Raw genomic sequence first — 21,820 nt, 5'->3', positions numbered from 1 at the left:
GTACTGAGTTGCGTGCAAGTCACCGTCGAAAATAATTGTGTTCCTACTTAATTAGTTGTATTGTTTATTCCACTTGGCAAAATGATATTAATATGACAAAAGAATAAAACAGTTGTTGAATGGAACAACGTTTGTGAAACATAATATTGAGAATTACAAAATACTTTATTTATGCACGTTCTCCGCGAATTCTTCTAGCCAATTGGATATCCTTGGGCATAATGGTGACTCTTGTAGCATGAATGGCACACAGATTATTATCTTCGAAAAGACCTACCAAATAAGCCTCACTAGCTTCCTGGAGAGCCATAACCGTTGAACATAAATCTTGTGTTAATTGTTGAAATGGCAATTTTCTAATGAGTAATTCGGTACTCTTATCTTACGAAGAGCGACAGTACCTGGCCTATAACGATGAGGTTTTTTTACTCCACCAGTAGCTGGTGCGCTTTTACGAGCGGCTTTCGTTGCTAATTGTTTGCGAGGAGCTTTTCCTACAGTCGATTTTCTAGCCGTTTGTTTGGTACCGAGCCATCTTGATAAACACACAATGAAGATTCTAATTTTGCTATCTTTGCGCAACCCGTACATGCAGGAGACCACCTAAAAGGTGGAAAGATAGTTGGCAATCCACCTCTCAGGAGAAGATGCAGAGGCAGCTTCAGCATTAACAGATCGACAGATCTCCAAGAAGTAGAAAACATAGAAGACAAAATACTGAAAAACCATGCAGTAGGCGTGCTGAAGCAATAATTCCGTGCAGTGCTCAGTGGAGTACTTTTTGAAACAGGAATTTTGTGATACATCAGGAAAGTATAAGAAAAAACCAATAAATACTGTATTACGGAGAGAAAAATTAGTAACCAGCATAGCAGAGAAGCTAAGAATCCAGGAATCCACGAATGAGAATTTCATAATTTTGTGTAACCTGGCAGAAGAATATGATATGTATATTGGATGCATAAGAACATAATTTGAACAGTTATAGGCCCTACTAACTGAAAAGATCTTATTTATCATTACTCAATTCATATTCTTTTATATAAGGAAATTATTCATAAAGAACAACAATAAATTTTCACTCAATTAGAGACAAGATATAAAAAAATTGAGCACTGACAGCTCAAGTTGAAACAGAAAAGAGAAAGGAGAGAAGATCAATGTGAGTAAATCAATGGTGAAGTTATAGAAGTAGACTATGATGGTAAAACACATTTAAAGAAGAACGTGGAGTGAAGACACAAAAATAACAAAATGGAAATCAGTTGTAGAGAATAAACGGCAATAGAGTGGGAAAACTGAGTCACATGAAAGCATGTAGATTAACAGGAAGAGGATGGATAGGACAAGAAATGAGGTAATTTTGAAGAATCTTAATCAGGAGCCAGAAACAAAATAGTTAAAAGATGTTTAAATTGGTAGGAACGAAAAAAGAGAGGAACGTCATGAATTCTAAGATAAGAAGTGACAGCAAAAAAAGATATGAGAAAAAAAAGGAGAGGAAGACCTTGGAAAACTTAGCTACAACAAATAGCATAGGAGGGGGAAAGACAAAAGAGAAAAAGGGTTCTATAGAAGGTTCTAGAGAAGAAGAAGAAGAAAAATGTGGAGACAGGGGCCACAAGGGACTAATCTTTTATGGTTAATGGACCGATAAGATACGGTTATGTATATATTATCAAAATTTATTCTTTCACTAGATACGGTATATTTTTCTCTCACATTCACATTATAAACATGATTCCCAAATCTTTTGCAGCATATGATGATATTGTGCTGATTTATAAGACCAATATATCCTCATCAATTTCATTTTTGTAATAAAGCTTCCAAAAAGTATTTTTAACAAATTTCAATATCTTGAACAATATTTCCACGTAATTTTTGAACTAATTATTCATTTGAATGTCCATGTCAGCGGCAATGTCAGTTTTCAATGAAAAAATATTCGCAAAAATATTGTTCTTCATCGTCGAAAACTTCACGTCCATATTGATATAAATATAGTTTTTCAAAGCCGAAATGTTGTCTTTATGGTCGAAATCTTCTCATCAATTTAAGTAGAAATGGACGAGATCAAGGTAGAAGACTCGTTTTTGAATACAAAAGTTTCTGGATCAAATCCGTGACTTACCAGTGCCACTTTGAGTCTTTCTACTAGTTTATTCTTATTACCGGACGTTTCCAGCTCTCCAGTTCGGCTTTTAGATCACCTAGTCTCTTAGCCAGGTTTATGTTACTATTTATTCACAACATCCCACTTCTGACACCAATATAATGTTATGATGTCATTCTATTCGTGGGGTTATTTCATAATCACTGTCTCTCACGTTCCTAATTCATTCATACACTTTACACTACACTTAACTAACTTATATAATAATTAACTTATCACTACTGCTTAACTAAGTTATTTAAATTATTTGGTTACAAACTCGTTTATATATCCAAAACCAATTTCTAAAAAATTCTGGAAAATAAAGAAACAACATATAAATAAATAGACCTACCTAGAAATGAGTTCGAAAGTAACAATGTTGACAAATCGCTTGCTTTAAAAAAAAAACATCAAACGGGCTGCGACTTTGCCGAATTCCATTATAACCGGACAGTGCCCGCTTCATTTCGGGGACGAGTTCTAACAGTGTATATTAGATCTAAGCAGTGCATAATTTTTTCATAATTATGTCGGAGGGGATTATGGAAATTTCGTTCATATTTTATTTATCTTAATTCACCGAACGTTATCATCGCAAGTCACCAATTGAAAAGTTTTATCCTTAGGAAAATGACATACAAAGAATAATTTTTTTCACCTTTACATCTAATCAATTCAGATATAAGTCTCTTAATATTTTCGTTTGTTTTTCATTTTGTATATAACGCGTAGACTGTAGCAGGGCATGTTGACGATTATATAGTTATTTATTCAAACAGTATGCTATTAAGGGAAACGGCTGGATCATGTTTCGAATTATTTTAAAGGGGTTGAGAATAGAAATGAATATACATGGGCTTTTTAAGAAGCGAAGTTTTACTACCGCATCATAAAAATTCAAATCACAACAAATTTTATGGTAATCTAAAACTCTTTTAAATAAATTATTTCACTTCAAACAGAAGTACAATTGAGAATTGAGCAATCAGATTAAGAGGATTTTCATTGGAATGTTTAAATTATCTACTTTGTTTAAACTATGGCATGAAATACATATGCTTTACTCTTAAATTAATAAATCTGTTTTCAGGATTTAAATAAAAAATATATAATAAATAAAAGCCAATTTCCTCGATGTTTGTAAATATGGCTCTGGTACTTTATTGCACCGAGCACTTCAATTGTAACAGAAATACAATGGAAACTGAAATTGTCATGCAGATTCATACACAATGCTGTTAACTATTAACTATTAACACAGTGCTGATTAAAATCGGATCATAGTGCGAAGAATGAAGCTATGAACGGGTACTAATAATCAATTTTTCACGGAAAGCTCAAAGCTGGAAACAGCTACAGCAGTCTTTGTATATAGTCTGTTGAGAGTATGTCATATTCTTTAAACAAGTTCAATGTTGAAAGTTTGCTCCAAGTCTTGTGCTCGAATGTCAATCTCAAGGAAACACAAATAATGGGAAATTTCCAAGTTTCAGAGCAAATATGGGATGTAATTCCTAGAGGAATGATAAAAACATTTATTCAAAGCATACGCTCGTCTATCATGATTCACAGAGGACGGCCTGAATTAGCAAGAAGAAATTATCAGAGACTGGAAACCATTTATCACGTTGACGTTCGAGACAATATTAATAAAACGAGACTTCAAATGGAATAAGAAAAGTGTTTTTGTGCTTTTTGTCTTAGAATAGTTGAAGATATATTAGAGATGTCTGTTTTTCATACTTTTCCACTTTCTATTATGATGATTACGAATTCTTAGTCCTTCATATTTTTACAAACTTCAGTTATGAAAATTCTCAATTGAACATTGTACAAGACATTGTTGGAATAGAAGACTTTGTCAAAAATATCTCATATATATGATAAATGTAAAAAGATGATCTATTGATATTTTTTTACCATGAAGCAATATAAGATAATGATATCGTAATATCGATAATGCTAATTATTGGAGATACAGTTTAAGTCACGTCAATTTGAATTCGTACCTCCCTACATATTTAAGAAATTCAAAAATTTCAAATAATACACTTGTTTTATCACTTAACTGGTATGGCAGAAAATTGTAACATTCATAATATGGCAGTGTCATTTTGGACCCTGACCTATTTTTGACGTCAAAAAAGGAATCACTGTACAGTGGCTGCAAGTTGTTACAGTAATATAGTTTGGATGTTCTAATTCGAAAAAACACTAAATATATCAGATTTTGTAACCTTTATGGAAGAAAAATTGGACAAAATTGAACCAAAAAGGATCATAGCAAAAATATCCAAATCCAAACCTGTTTTGTTATCATTAAAAGGTACCAGAATGATGTTGAATAATGGGTAAAATCATAATGTACTGCATAAGAAAACTGACAGCTACTTTCACCTTAAACATGGAGAACTTTGACTTTTCGAAGCATCTATCGCACAAAACCTTGGTATGCTTTCAATTTTTGCAAATATAACGATGACACAAATGGTACATGACTGATTCCTTATTCTGTAAATAAGGGCATAGGTGATATTTTCCCCTTTTTTGTACTTAAACAGACTGTTTCGTCAATATGGCTTATTTTGGATATGAGAGAGTGCAGCTCTCTTGGTAAAAACTTTTCTCTAGGACACGGCGTTCCAAATGTTCTCTCATCAGTTGTCTCCCTAGCTTGTCTCCTAGTTTTTTATGAACACCAATCGCGCAATAGCTTTGAAGGTTTCTGCACTTTAGGTATCCAATGAGTCATACTTATTTCTCGTTTGACCAGAGTGGGTTTTCGAAATAGTCACTTCCTAGTAACTTTTAGCTCGTCTGGACGGGTCATAAAAGATCCCACCTTACTCAGTTAGTTGATTCTTGAAAATGTTTGTTAATTTTTTGATCTTATATACTTGAACTACTATGAAGAAAAAATGTATGACTTTTCCAATGAAATGTCTATGGTAGTCTTCTGTTAGGTACATTTCAGGATATGTTTTCGATATTGCTTGCTAGGAAATTTTTGTTCTACATAAATGAATCATATCTCTCAATTCTTCGTTTGAAGAGTGATCAGGTCTCGGAGGTTTTACTCATTTTAGAACAAGAATGATGTTACCTAATAAAAAAATGTTGAATAAACTTCAAAAGTTGTGTTGTTCGAGCACATTCTCGCTTTGTAATATATATATCAAATACCTTACCGTGAGATTCCTTTTAAACTTCAATGGAAGAACTCTTACTCTGGCTATTGGTTTGCTCCGTAAGTAGTGTTACGAAATTGCCTTTCAATAACCCAAATTCTCATGTCATTTATTTAAATATAAAACAATTATATTTGCTTTTGTATGAAATATTTTTTTATTTCAATATAATGAAATATTAAATACAATATTTTACATTCAGTCACTCATTCATTATTATGAATATTAACTTCATGAACGGATTTTTTCATAAATCCAATGAATTAGGGAAATATTGAATGGAACGTTGACAATGTAGTGGATCAGTATAATTCAAATAACTCGAGAATAATAACTATATATTCTGGAATTTGTAAAGCTATATTTTTCTACAAAACTTATGGACCTATCCAAATTTAATAATTGCAATTTAGACTAATAAATACTAAAAAAATTGTTGTTGATTGCGTTCAATCATCAGATCTTTCACATATTATTGCTTGCCATCACTCAAACTAGTTCATACTCAAATTTTAGTCTTCTTTTCAAGTAACAACGAATCCAAGAACTAAATTCTATTCCGTCATTTCCATATCCAGTAACCCACTTATTGTTATATATATTATTACACCATCAGCCAGAACATAATCAATTTTAGATGAAAAGTCAGAATTAAAATCCCGTTTTGACACATCGGTGTGATTATTGATTCTTATAAATTGGAATCTGGTCTTCTGAAACCTCATTTTGCAGCTCTTCAATTATGTATTTAGCAGTATTAATCATATTGTCTTATCCTAATAAAGGTAAAATAGAAAATATTCATCTCACTCCGTGAATAATTTCACGATAAACGAACTAAAACATCAAATTAATTAAGACATATTTTTAGTTAAATTGAATATTCCAAATGCCATTCACTGGAATCTTGACAATAAGCAAACCGACGTACACGTTCTTCTAGTGCAACACAAATAACTTCCGGAGTAATTCATTAACCTCCTTTATAATTGTATTTCACAATTCTATATTTTGTATTTCTGCAATTTAATAACCTTATAAAATGGAAATCTGTGAGTTAAAGATCTAGATATTGCGGTTCTATTGTACCAATAGAATACTGGCAAAAACTGGTTTGAAAACTCGGCAGCATCACATGAATAATGTGGTGGTGCGTCATATTGTTGTCACTAGAATCTGTAATTTGGTTAGATGAGATTTTCGGAATTTGAAAACATATTAAAAATAACTCATATCACTTATTTTTGCAGAATTCGAGATAACAAAAAATAATATAAACAGTCCTGTCCAAACAGTGAGTGTAAGCCTGGCTTACAAGCTTGGCCCAGTGTTCTACATGGTTGGACCAAGCCTGGGCCAAGCTAGGGCCATTGGAGCTTTCCTCTATGGGATAGGAAAATATAAATTTCGAAAAATGTCTCGAAACTACATACAATAATCGTGTTCGCTGCAATCAAGTTCCGCGTTTTCTGCTTTAGGAATTCCAGCACACTGAATATCTCTAATATAAATAGTTATTTTAATTTTTTCGTAATTTCACCAACTGTTCATCGACGGATTAGTCTATTTAGGATCTTTGTTAAAATTTCATCTCGATGTTATGAAATAACCCCGAACTAATCACTACACGTCAAGCTACACTATATTCTGTTTTTTCATTAGATAACTTTTTTATTACCTCGTTCTCCAAATTATTTCTAAAGACAATATAGCTTAAAGAATATGGTATCGAAAAAAATTTACCTGACGTAAATCGAAGGATGAAAGGCTGCGGGATTGTCTTGCTGGGAAAATTTCGGTAGAGATCCTTGCAAAATTGCAAGCCTTAGAGTCAGCAGAATACCAAGCTGGAATAAAAAAAAAATTCTTGTGAATTTTGAGATGTACATATTCCATATAAAATGAAATAGTATCATAAATATCAAATATTTTGATAGATTAATGAAAAAAATAATTCAGTTCAATTTTGAAAATATAATGCTAGTTATAATTATTCTCAGACACGATACTAAATAGGAATCTACTCGAGCGTAGTAAACACTTATTGGGTTGCAAAGTTTAAATTATAAGAAGAAAATATTGTATCATATATTTCTCTTTCATCGGTGGAAATAGCGGCTATAGATTTTCAAATATGTGAAAAAATACTATTGCATGGACATACTCGCGTACAAAAAAGTGTTTTCCATGAACAAGTGCCCTTTTTATCTTCCAAGCAGGAACTAGCAACATAAATGCAAGCATTCGAAAGAATTACCCACATAAAATGAATAAATATAAACTAGGTAAGATCACAATAAAAAGATATTGAAAAGCATTTGTATTTATTTCAACTATGCATAAATTGGATAAATTCCAACAGTGAAAGAATGCGAATAAAAACATGGATCTTATTCATGAACTTAAATTAAAATCATTTCCAACGCTGTCAAATTTTAAAAGAGAAATATCTAATGAGATAGAAAACCATAATATTCACCATTTATCTCACAAGGGAATTATATCACACTATAACACTAAACTGGGTACGGAAAAACATATCAGTATATGCTAAATTTATTTATTTTTTAAAGAAAGTTTTTCAATGATTCAACTTTGAAATTCTGGAAAAAATATCGCAGTCTGAGTTTTGTGTTTTTGTTTGCAATTAAAAAACCTATTCTTACAATGAGTAGGAATACATCTTTTTATTTGTAAAAAAACATCATTTTATGAAACTCTACTACAAAAAACAAAATTTAAAAGTAACAAGAAACCATAATTGTGATCCCTAAATTCTTTAGATTATATATTTTTTGTTATCCATAGATTATTTCTTTCGGAATAAAAAAAAATAATCCACGCTCGAGCATTTAGAGATGACAATGAGCTTTTTTACAACTTTGTAGCGCTCCCTTTGTTTACGTCACTCGAAAATTGTCAAATTAGTGGAATATACACTTTTTAGTATGTAATTAACTCACCCTACCTCAATCTGACGCGCTCGAGAAATTCAGATGATCAATTTTTTTTTACTAATCTGATGTTTTATTCTTGACGGGTGACCTTACATATAAGGCTCATATTTGATGGAGGTACTTAACCGGACACAAGGATACAAAGTATCCCCCTGTATTTTTATCTGCCGCGGTTTAATAAATTTCGAAATTCTTATTTGGGCTCCACTACTATAATCTCTCAACGTTGGCAGAAATCGGTATTTTGAGATTTATGAGCATCAGTATTCATCAGAGAACTGTATCGCTGTGCTAGATAAACGACACGACGAAAATATCAAATATTATATGTATGTATATGTGGGCGATGAGACAGAAGATTGTATTTTCAATGTAAAACTGTAAAATAATAAAAAAAAATATTGTACAACGTAATCTTCCTTCAACTCCACACACTTAGTCCAGCAGATTTTGCGTTTGTCTATGTCAACTACCAGAACCAGATTTAGCGAAGTGGTGCAACAGTTTCTGACATACGAGACCTTCATAAAAGCCGGGACATAAAATAAAGACAAAAATCTTCCAAATTTCGACGAGTAAACACTTTTTCTTTGATTCACCTCCACCTATAGTATTTTGTACGTACATGATTATCTTGTTCTGAAATATGGAAAATGGAACAATTCTTCTATATTTGTCAATATGATTCTTGTTTTCTATTTGTTCTATACAAGATGTTTCAGAAAAACGTAATCTCGTCTCTATAATAGATGAAAAACTGAAAAATAACGCTATTCGTATTCAAGTTAAAGGGACAAACTTTTCTGCATAATGCGTAACAGCTGCACTAGAGTTTTCTAAACACTTGCCTAAGGTTAATAACATGTCAGAGTATTCAAAAGTTGAGTAAATTTTGATTAACAATATCTAATTCAACAAATAACAAGGTTTTAGAAATGTGATTATTGATTCAACGTCATAACTTTCAATGATTGGCAGTTTTCCATGGCTAAATCACAGAATATCCTATTACCGTGTAAAAGTCAAAGTTAAGGGTCTTCAATAGCTGAGTACACAATATACTTATATAACTTTGAATAACAAGATCCTTTAATGATTAGACTTGATTTTTGTGAAACATTACAAATCAAAAAATCCCAAAACGGTTCACAGTATCGATTTTCATCAAGAGTGCCTTTTTGGTGTAAAATTTAATGATGTTCAAGTTTACTTTAAATTTTGCTTAGTTCGATACTACTGGGTACGAACCGTGTAACTACCGCCCTCTATGGTAGTCAGACATAAAAACAAATTCAATGGATGTATTAGCTTCCAAAATATATTCGTATGGAATTACAATACAATGTTGCCAGTAGCTAGAGCAAAATCGTAAGAAATGTGTATATTTTTTTCAACGCTCTCTATCTTGAATACGGATGGCGGTACTAATTTTATTTACTGAAAAATCACAAATATTTTATTAATTTTCTATTTATCCTAGAGACGGAATGACCTTATTTTGGGACACCCTGTATAAGTTGGTTCAATTAGATTCCGAATTCCAAATATTTGATTGGATGTTTGATGTGGACGAGCCTTTTGTATGTCAACTTTAAGTAAAATATTGCATGCCAATTAGGTTGAAAAATATACTCCATTAACAACTGTCCATTAACAACGCCCTCTTTTTCGACCATTGCTAAGTACTTGGGAACGAATTTTAAACATTTATTAACTGGAATAGTTCCATTAAGCGACAGTCCCGGATATTCATCATTTGTGTTCATATGGTCAAATTTAAAAATAGAGAAACATTTACAAATAATTTAATGGAATGGAGCAACTCAAAGATAATAATTGATTTTTATCGGTTCCTTTAACGGTGGAAATTTAACTACTAAGATAGAGTAAACGGTAATAACAGTAAAAAACAACTCAAAAAAATGAAATTCCAATATAAAGAAGAAAACAATTAAACCAGTATGTAGCATCCTGGAATTGAATATTATTATTAGAATAGAAGTCGGTTACAGAGTAGAAGGCACTTTCTAGTAAATATGCCCTCAAATTATTGCGGAATGCGGCAAAAGATATCGATTTGATTTCAATTGGCAAGTGCTTGTGTATTTTTTTTACATTGTGAATTATTGAGCCTTTAACTAATGCTGAACGTGGAGTAGGTGGGTAAAACGGATTCAAAGATGAAGAAGGAAGGAATAATCGGAATTTTCAATCTTCTAGAGAAGTCCCTGCAGTGGGCCCTACTGTTTAGACCGAGTAAATATTTAACAGCTCTCTTTTGTAGTTTGAAGATTCGCTAAAATTGAGTCACACCAGACGTACTCTAGAAAAGATCGGCATATCGGAGATGCGACTCAATAATAGACTGTTAAGGAGATGGATAAGTTCAGTTCTTTGGAAACTATTCTCAGTGCAAAACTTAATTTTTTAGCCATAAGAATTTTAAAAACTTTGGTTTTAGAAACGTTGAGACAGAGAAGATTAGAAGGTCCTATAATATATTTTACCACAGATGTTACTTTATTATTGAGCCTTGGGGCACTCCACATTCTATTGATTTGCAAGAAGATATCGTTATACATATAAGTATGACTTGAATCATGCGAGAGGTGTTTCCCTGAAACCGTATACTACAATTTGTTGATTGAGCCTTAGAAAAATCACAGAAAGTTGTGATGGCTGTTTAGTATTTAGATAACCTTGGACGGAGTATAATTGGGAGATAATTCGATTCTTGATTTTTATCTCCTCCTTTATGCCGAGTTATAATTATAGCCCTTTTTAAGGCAATTGGAAAAAGTGCCAAAATAGAAGTCCACATCACCATATAACATGTTCCAGTCAGTTGTTTGACAACGGTGCTTGAAGTTTTGAAAACTTTTTTTCGAAAAGATACGGCATAATTTGCGAGAAACATTTTTAGTATTGGATTTTACCGAAAATTTTGTTAACACTGCTTCATCATCGGAGAGACCTGAATTAAAGTCAGTACAGTCCATGGATTCTGGATCATACGATGACACGACATAGTCTATAGTACTATAACTGGTCAATCAAAAATTGACTGAAGAAATTCTTGACCAGCACACACACTAAAATAATCAATTTAGAGAATGCCACAAACTATTGGTTTGCTTTTTAAAGGTAAAGACTCTAGTAAGGTCAGTAGTTTGTGACAGAAAGTATGCAAGTCCATGTCCTTATAGATTTGTATTCTGTAAATTATTTTCAAATAATGTGTATTTTTGAAAGTAGCGTAGATAAAAAATTACGAGGATTTGACAATTGTTGTTTTTATAATTTTATAGATAATAGTGGAATATCATGTAAAAATCATGATAATAGGTAATAGTGCACCCTATACAAAATTCTTGTGATATAGTAGAGGTTGCATCTCCCATCTTTATATATTATAGGAAATCTTTCTTAATCAGGATAGTTGTGAAGATGAGAATATTGGAAAGTTTTCTGAGATTATAACCCGAGTTCAGGTTGATCACTCATTATCTTATTGTGAATCTCAGATATACATCACAGTTTCCGAACTTTCTTCAATTTTAGGTAGAAATTTCAAATTCAAAACATGACAGCAAGAACTTTCGATTTGAATTAATATTTTGTGCATTAATTTTCCCACGGAAATAATTTTTTTATATTATAAATTCTAGATGTTTCTTTCGAGCAGTTATCCATGATTTACCCTCTCACACGGATTTTACACTGAAGTACAATACTGATACTAAACTATTTTCACGCTGGAATGATGAAAACTATAAAAACCGCAAACTTCTGTAACCTATCAACGACGTTGCTTATGAGAATTAATAGTAGTCGATCATTTAACGAGAATAAATATTTTCAAAACTTAAAAAAGCATGCAAATTAAAAAACCCGCATTCACCCATCAGGGTAGAAAGAACCATAACAATGAACGTGATTCTGGTAAGTTTCCGAATTCCGAATTCAGATCAATCAATTGACTTGTACTTTTAAATAACAAAATATGAACTAAATACAATCCTTATTATTTTAACAAAACAATCTTTCGAATTCAAGCAACAATTGCTGGCCTTATGAGTTTTCAAGAGATGTTTGAACAAATCGTTGATATCGTTGTTTTAACAGATTTGACTACTATTTCACTTTTACTTATAAGTAGATTGAATCCCATTCAAAATGGATCAAATGTTGCTTATATTCGGAGGATAGATTTGTTAAAATAATAAGGATTGTATTTAGTTCATATTTTATGATTAATGTATATTTCTAGCTATCGAAATAAGACTTCCGTCTTCACAACTACCCTGAGATAAGAAGATCCCCTCCCATAAATAATGTTCTACAAGAATTTTGTACACACCCCATATTTGATTAGACTGTTGACCTGAGTGATTCCAAAATGCTTTGATTCAATATTGTTCATTTGTAAAGTCAGTTTCTTATATTTTATAGGTGCTTGATTGCAGCATTTATCGAAGATGTAGTGAAAAATTATAGATTATTTTTTATAACGAATCCTTCTACCAAGAGAACTTTTCCTTTTCAAGTCCACTACTATTTATTTATTTGGTTATTCATAACTCTTTTATAACAGCGTCAGTCGATATCGACTGCTATTAATTTTCGTTTGAATCGTTTCATGTCATTGATAATGAATTTATAGCAACTTTTTCATAAATCAAATATTTGTGAATATTCATCAGGAATATTAATTCGTAAATCAAACAAATTCAATTTAACAAACATTTGCTTCACTTTTGAAAAAACGAACGGATTCGATTGTTTTTCATTTCATTTGATCACAAACAGTAGGGAAGGTAAAAAAATGCGTTTGCTGAAAATTGGCAGATACTAGAATTATCAATTTTGTAATGGCTTTTGCTTCTCCGATTAACAAATTATCGATGCATTGATTAAATAGTACTAATACTTCATCCAAAGCAAGCACAAGGGGGTAAACTCTTTTATATGCAAGTAATTGGAATGATGTCTGCGTGTGGAGATGCCTGTGAATATTAATCTTGAACTTCTATAGGTTGTAGGGTTCTAGGCGGGATTATGTTAAGACATTTGCCAGAGTAGTATCTGTAAAACAGAGTCAGGTCGGCGACCTTTCTTCCATGCTCTAAGCTGTCCAAATTTCTCATCAACTCTGGATAGCCTATAAGTCGAGCAGCTCTCTTCTGTATTAAGTCGAGGTTCTTCAGGGTATTCTTGAGAGCTGAGCTCCAAATGTGCGGGCAATGTTCTGAGGATGGAAGAATCTGGGCCTGATGGGGAGGATTAGAAGTTGTTGCGGGGTATATAGCTTTTTTTGGTCTTAAAGAGGGCTAACATTTTTTTTGAGATGCTGCCTTGGCTGAATCGACCACGTTACTATGCCAGGACATATTGCTTCCAACCTCAACACTCAACAAGGGAAGTTGCGGAGATGGTGATATTTTATGCCCAGATAGAACCAAATTCTGAGCTGCAGTGCCAGCCTTCATTGTATAAATAGCAGCCTAGGTCTTTGCTGAATTCAATTAGTCAGATTAATATTGCTGATCTATTACTGCCTCCGGATTTGGATAGTAGCGGAGTTTATTTCGGTGGTTGATTTGAACAACGACATCAGTATGCTATCGTTGACGAAACTATATATCGGGTTTGTAGGTTTGTCTTTGATGTTTTCGATTAGACAGTGAAGTTTTATAATTCTAGTAATACTAAGTCAACTAAGCCATGCCCAAGGATAATCAGTAGATCACTATCTATATAACGTTATAGAGTATAAACATACTTTATTGTTTTTTTTATTATATATTAATTACATTGTATTGGCAGTGGGGATCCCAGGAGTCTACTAACTATAAGAGTGTAACTTGTCAAGGATGCTACAATTTGTCAATATTCTTGGAAATACTACTCTCCTGCATCAATACAATTTTGCCACTGAGATTTTCATGCGATATCGGCTTCCTGAATGGCTTCACGGGACAGATGTCCTTCAGCAACCTCGTCGTTACGGCTCCAATTTTGTCCAGGGTTGCCAAATACTATCCTTTCAGCAATCTCTTGAGCATAGGGACAAAACTAAGTCTGATATATCAATGTGGGGGTTGTAGACTGGATGATATGATGCTGATCTCGTTTGGGAGCAATGTCGTGGTAGAGCTTCCAAGAATCCTCAATTTTTGACCTTAAGTGGTTGGCCAATCCTCCTATCTTCCAAACACTTCGACGTTACATTTCTCAAATTGCAGAAATTCGAAATATCTTGGATATTTTTCCCGCTATCCCGGAACATCTTGCGCCACCTATCCGACTGGGATTTATAGACACAAGGGTCTCCCGAAGCATTGTCTATTATGGCCTGATTCACTGTATTGCTAAGACTCCTCTGGACATTCACCTACGAGTGAACGTATGCAGCGTCTTATAATCCTTTCGGGAAAAAAATGTGACGTATTCTTTTCTGTTGATATTTGGGATTTCTCGCCTATAAGCTAATACTGGTAGTTTAATTTCATTCCTAATTACTTCCGCTTGGATAGTACCTATTTCTTCCACGTTAGTATTGGGTCTAAGTGAAGTCCTAAGTATTTGGTGCTGTTACCTCGTGGAAGTTCAATTCCATTCAACTGTTAATAATTCCTAGTGAGGAAAGAATAGATATGTTTTTAGTTTGTAGTATAATTTTCCGTGTCATACTTTATCCAAAGCTTGAATGATGTCCAGGTAGGCTAAACTTTATACCACGATTTATTCTTGGAAAAATTCAAATGAAATATTGTATGTGTGATATAAAAAGTGATGACAAAAAATAAACAAACTGGAAAATTTGTTTGGAGGACGACATGGACTCCTAATCTTATGCTCGTTAAGAAAAATGTGAAGCTCTACCATTTTATGGGGTATTTTTTTTCGCTACATGATTATGACCGATTCCGGTTTATTGAGTTGAGTTTTTGCGTATGTTTGGTGATATTCTACCACTTTTCTTCTGTCTCGGTAAATGTGCTTCTCAAATATTCATAAATGCTACACACTATTTCTTTTTACAAAAGTCCTGATTGTTTACGATAACGATTTTTGTCGTCACAACTTGTATTATATTGAGATGCAGACTTTATTGAAAAAGTCGCGCGAAATACGAGTACCTCGCGGAGTTAATAATACACACTAATAGTTGCGATCTCTCCGCCACAGTCGTGTGTCCAATGTTACGATATATCGATAATCTAGTTGATTGAATTCATATGTAATTGTTTGAACTTTTGTATTTTTTATTATTAAATATCTAACAATTAAGTTACTTCTAATCTACAAATTATGCCAGAAGTTGTAATTTCTAAGCCACTTTTGCATGCAGCATTTCCAAGAATTCATTTGACAACTATTCAATGCAGCCACATATAAGAATATTCATATTTATTATGTTTCTTTTCTCGATTTGTATTACATCTCCTTTTCATAGTTATCACCCGAAATTTACACAAAAGAATCATAAATACTTTCGTGAATATCGTCAAATATTGCTTTACATTATTTTAGTCATATCCTCAAGTAAATAAATGTACTTACCGACGTAAGGATCTTTGCAGCCCTTTTAGTAAATTGAAGAGTTTCTTTATTCCACTTTCTTTCACCTAAAGACCTATAAAATATTTTTTCAATTAGTACGATAAATATTCCATCAAATGAATTATGAATAGCGCTAATTAGATGTCTTGTTGAAGCTGGATATTCAAATGCTGAGAAAGTTGGAAGAGACTTGGAAGAGTCAATTTTTCATTAACAGTGCATGAATTAAGTAAACGTTAATAAAGAATAAGATAAAAAATGGAGAGAAACAAGACGATTAATTGTAGAGTTATTCTAATATTTCTGTTTATTATGGAACTATAATATGGGTTGGCCCAATAGAACATGCATAGGTATTGTATAATCTTTTAGGAGATTAGAAGCTTACTACTATTGGGTAGACATGCTCATGGAGTCTTACAAACAATGAGTCACTTCGACAGGACACTCGCGAAGTTTGCGCACGCGTATTTTACGAGAACTGTCGTTCATACATTGTTACCATGCAATTAGACTATTCTGAATAACGACTACGGCTAAGTAATGAAGCTCTGAGTGCTAATTTAATTGAAATATAGATAAAGCGTTGCAATAGTTTGGCTTAACGCTATAACCAATTAATCATCCTGTAACATCCTAGAACTGTAGTCAATATTGACCGTAGGCCGTTCAAGAAGATTCACGAATATATATTTGCAAGAGATTGTCTGCTTAACTTATCGCGACGAAGTTTGTAGCGAATTTTATACTTTGATCTTGAACTGCATCCATAGAATCTACGATATACATGAGAATTGAAGCAATGTGACTTTGAAGAAAGGACTGCTTTTGCTAATGAAGTGCCTATTTCCAAAGCAATGAGTTTGTAAACCGTCAAAATTGTCGTATTGAGAAACAGTGAGAATCCAAACTCAAGCACAAGAAACCACTTTATAGTATACTGAAGCGACAGTATGAGGAGCAATATCGGCAGAAAAATAATTGGCCGTTTTTTCTTTGAAAATACAAAGCGTAACGTCACGTTACCGAACGCTATGTTGTGATGTTGGATGTTTTTCGGTTCTAGATCTTGGAACTTCGAGAATAGTGAGTTCTAGACTTGGTACTTGGTATTAACAAGACGTAGGTACCAATAATACGTCCAATCATATATGATGATTGTGAAATAGATTTTCCGAAGCAGACTGATTTCTGAAAGAGTGGATATTCTATAGCCGTCCCTCGGTAGTCCAGATTTCAAACTTTTTTGTTGGAAAATGTTAAAGAGAACGTCGTTGGTGAAAGGACAGCAATTATATCAGCATTAGTGCAGAAAACTTTTAATAGTTAACGTTCACGGTTAAAGGAGTGTCGTCGTGGAGAGGGTCATCATTTGAATTTTTAAAAAATGAACAGTTATAATCTCACAACTCCTTAGTTTGATTTAAACCACCACTTATATTTATTTATATATTTTCTAAATATGCCCGTTCTATTAAACCATTTGGATGAAAAATATCAACAGACATAGCAGACTAAATTAACATCTTCTAATAAAATGACAATGAAGAAGTTGAACTAATTATTATGCACAGCTCAAATTCTTTTTCAATTTGATGAATATGTCGTCATGACGTAGTTTCTGCATTTTTCAATTGTTGGTGTGCATGAAATACTACAAAAAAAAAACTGGAAAATCACATAGACAGTTTATGTACAACGTTCAAGGGGAAAAGTTCGGTCGTAGATAATATGTGATATTAATCTTGATATTTACGACGCTAAAATAGATTTAGATGCCCCGAGAAGAAAAATATTGTGAATATAAAATAACTGCATCTGCCAGAGATAAAATACAGTTGATATTCTCTTTTTGTATTCAAACGAAATCAATTCTTTTAACGAAAAAGAAAAAGTTTAACAATTTGATAGATAGAAAGCGAAATTTTATTTACGGTACTTTGTGAGCTTTCGAGTCAGAGAAAATAAACAACTACCATGAAGAAATACATGGGAAATCATTTTAAAGTTGGCTTGGTAACACAATTTGGAACTTAGGAGAGACAACACCTCACACTATTTTGGAAAATCTGAAAGAATACCTACTACAATCAAAAGAAGAGCCTAAATTGTACATTATTTACCCTTGAGAAATGTACAAATCGGGATAAGCGATGTTGAGGTAGAAATTTTGAGAATACAATAAAAAACATAATAAATCCATTGGTCATGAAGTGAAATGATGGAGACGGTATTAACAAAGTTTTGTTTATTCTTCTCGCTTATATTCGCAAATTCAACCATACATAACATGTCACGTTATCAAAAAATTACTATTTCCGAGATCTTTTAGGTTTAAAATATTTGCACTGACTCTTTTATATCTATTGAAAAATGGAATCATTGCTAAGGAGACACAAAAGATGAAGTGAAAGTCAAAATGATCGAATTAGTACATGACATTAAATATAAACATCAGTTAGTTAATTAATCTTAACAATAATGCTTCTAGCCGTACTTCCTTAGATTCTGATTAACCGATCTGACAATACAGCATCTTTTGGGGGCTCTCGCCATAATCGATTGAAAATGTTAATTAAACATTTGAGAATATCAATTCCATAGCTTTCTATTTTTATCCTAGTTGGTAACATAAAACCTTATTTATTATTATTATGACCATTATGACATTAGAGCCATACCAGATCTATGCTCTAATGTCATAATCATAAGATTCAAGCTGGTTTGGGCTACACAAAAGGAATAAAGTTAACCTCCAATAGGTTTTAGGACATATTGGAATTGTTTCTATTATTATTCTCATCAAATAGTTGTTATAGTCAAATGAATTTTTCATTGTTGGTACACCTAAGAATTGTTAGAATACGATAAAGAAATAAAAAAAAGATTCGTTGAGGAATGTTTATTGTGATATTTTTGTAGTGTGTCCATTACATGCATACTATTAAAAAAAATATAATGAAATTCCGGTCGCTCCTTAATGAAACTATGCACAATTAGCTTTTGTAGCAAACAGATTGCGCTATACATGATATAATGCATTCCGTTATTTGGATAGCGTTTTATAAAGAGAGTCAACTCCCCCAAGCTTTCTCACGAACACAAACACCTCATCCAATCAATTTTTATTTAATTATATATATGGATGTGATTCAAAACTGACGAGTGGTAAAAGAGGAACACTTCGTAAATTGCTTGTTTTAGAATAATTGAAATGGAGATAAATTGATGAATATCATACCGAATATCTGTTCTCAAGCATATTAAGCATCTATTCAATTCTAAGTGCAACATACTTTTCAATAATTCCGATGAATGACATTGTTTTGAAGAGAGTGTAAATTATAAAATAAAAAAGTTTTAACCTATTATTATCTAATTACGGCTTTATTCCTAAAACTTTACAAAAGAAACTAGTTATTTCTGGTTATTTCTGTACTCTAAAACTACCGTACAAATCACAGTTGAATGATCTAACAATTCCTTTTCTCAGTTGACATTATCACAGCTTTATTCCAAAACGGAAATAGAATCTTGTAATCTGATTTCAACAGACGCAGGGGCGACTACAGTGTTGCACAACTCTCATAAAATTGAGAATTTGAAAAATGATAATTACATAATTTGAATAAAAATAATCTGAAATTATAGAAACTTCTCTGCTAGTGAATGACATCCACGTATCTTCCGATTATCGCAGTATTATTAATCATTTGGAATATATGAAAGATTCGGCGTTTTTCTCATGATCTACGGCAGTGTTTTTTAACCTTGTTAGGGCATTCAAGCCCTTCTCAAATTCTTATACCCCCCTATGTAATATAGACATAATTTTTAATGTTAAAGAATTGCATTGGTCAATTAAGAAACTTGAATGATAGGTTTTAAGAAAAAGTCACTAGGAAATTCTCAACGAAACACAATAAGTAAATTTTCTAAACATATAATGGAAAACTAAACTTCAAATTCCAAATTATTTTATTGAAGATATTTCCTATAATAATTTGATATTTCAATTTTAGTGAGATCCTAGCGCTTGATGCATGCTGCATAAATATTTTATGTCAGGTTCCGATTTGGTTAACTTCAGTCTCAAATTTTCTCATTCTGTTATATCCAGACCATTTATTTTGTTTTATTAGTTCCACAGATTCTTTACTAGTCGCATCAGCTTACCTTCTTCATTAATTGAAATTTTTCAATTCAGTTGCGATCCACTGAGTTGTTTAGCGAGATTTGAAAACGTCCGGGGTCCTCTCGGAGCCTGCCGTCTGCCGCAGGGAAGTTAGCTTAACGATATTTTGGTTTCTCCAAATGATTTTATAATATTTATTGACCGTAATCATTAGAGAATTTGGTTTTCTCTTTAAATTTTGACACCGAAATCTAGCATTCAAATGGCACAAAGCAAAATGGTTAAATCAATGTCGAGTCCATTTTCTAATTGCCCACCTTTACAATCAAATTGCCCCTCTGTGGGGTGTGGGATCCACGTTTGGAAACTCGGATGTACGATCAGCCACATTAGAGTCCCGGCGGTCGAAAAAATTGACGTGATTGACGAGAAATGGCACAGTGGTTAGATTCTTAGTAAACAGATTTGTTATCGCGACTTTCCGAACAGTATTATAACAATTTATAACAATTTAAGCTGAATAAGAATGTACTATAATAGATTATAAGATTTTGGGCATTGTGTAAGTTGTTTCGATTTCAAGAAATACCAAGAGATTTTGTGAATATTCATACGAAAAAAGATGGAATTAGAAACAAAAAATAGTCCACAAGTAAATATCATTCTAGATGAAACTGTTGTTAGCTGAAGAAAAACTACACATGGAAATTTACTCTTAATATCCATGACAAAACTTCTAGGCTAAATCAGTTGAAAATTAGGGAGCACCTGAAAAGTTGTTCCATATTTGAAGGAATCTATCTTTAAGGAAATTCTGAATGATCCGTTATATTGCATGCTTGATTTATATTAAGCATAAATAATTGAGGAAATTGATAAGTGTTCTGTTTTGACAATCATGTATGAACAGAGATTCACCTATAATGTTTTCATCGTAATCGAAAACTTACAGATAATATATAAAACGCAACCCTATAAAAGGATTTAAAAAAAAATGTTTAGGAAGATGTTTTGATTACCTCTTTTTTCCATTATCGAGATAATACTGTCTTCTTCGCATGAAAAAAAATTCTGGTTTGTCAGCATCAATCAAATCAAATCAGCTGGGAACTAAATTCATTAGCAAACTCCATTTTTTATTTGTACTTTTTTTCAAAAGTGATAGTGAACAAAACGGTACAATGTTTGTTGGCGAGTCGCTGTGCGCTTCGCATCCAAGTTTACATTTAGCTCAATAAAGTTGAAATTCGGGGCAAATTGATGTCTATTTTTTTCGTTTTGCGGATTATAGGGAAAATGTGGGTGAGACGGGATATTTTTTTGAACGCTTGTTAAAGCAGAAAACTAGTGACTAATGAAACATATCTGCCATTTCATTCCACTTACATTGTAGATAAAATAGGAAACCTCTAAAGACAATTGAGAAAATTAACTATATTTTGTCAATTTCTCATACTTAGCAGAAATAGAGCTTAAAAACTACTCACTAAGAAAGAACTTTTCCAACAAAAAAAAACAGAATATATATTTATTCTCAATTGAAAACTTTAGTAAACTTGAATTGAAAAGAACTGAATAAATGATATTCTATTTCGATTTTTCCTTGCCAATAACGTAAACAAAAACAAATTTTCTATTTTCATCCATTATTTTCATTATCGGATACATCTGTAATTACTATTATTAATCGTAAAACCAAGACAATAGGCTAATGACATATAAAACATATATATGTTTTTGAATGAAAATTAGGATAATATCTAGAGACTAAATTGATTATTATTTAATGTCCTTTGTTAGGCTCATTTTATCTGTT

At 32.4% G+C, this 21,820-nt stretch overlaps 1 protein-coding gene and 1 pseudogene across 2 annotated transcripts in view; both read right to left on the bottom strand.

Moving 5' to 3' along the window:
* The window catches only part of LOC130447340 (protein O-mannosyl-transferase TMTC1-like), a 152,650-nt gene that overhangs the window by 40,355 nt on the left and 90,475 nt on the right, over nucleotides 1–21,820 (bottom strand). For both annotated transcript variants that reach the window (XM_056784107.1, XM_056784108.1), the window contains exons 6-7: nucleotides 15,870–15,942; nucleotides 7,090–7,193 (exon numbers count right to left, since the gene is read on the bottom strand). In XM_056784107.1, the coding sequence (XP_056640085.1) occupies nucleotides 7,090–7,193; nucleotides 15,870–15,942 (177 nt within the window). The remainder of the gene's footprint in view (nucleotides 1–7,089; nucleotides 7,194–15,869; nucleotides 15,943–21,820) is intronic.
* On the bottom strand, nucleotides 170–591 carry LOC130447224 (histone H3, embryonic-like; annotated as a pseudogene).

Source organism: Diorhabda sublineata, chromosome 8 (genome assembly GCF_026230105.1).
Source record: "Diorhabda sublineata isolate icDioSubl1.1 chromosome 8, icDioSubl1.1, whole genome shotgun sequence".
NCBI lineage: Eukaryota > Metazoa > Arthropoda > Insecta > Coleoptera > Chrysomelidae > Diorhabda > Diorhabda sublineata.
This window is presented reverse-complemented; position numbering and strand designations above follow the sequence as displayed.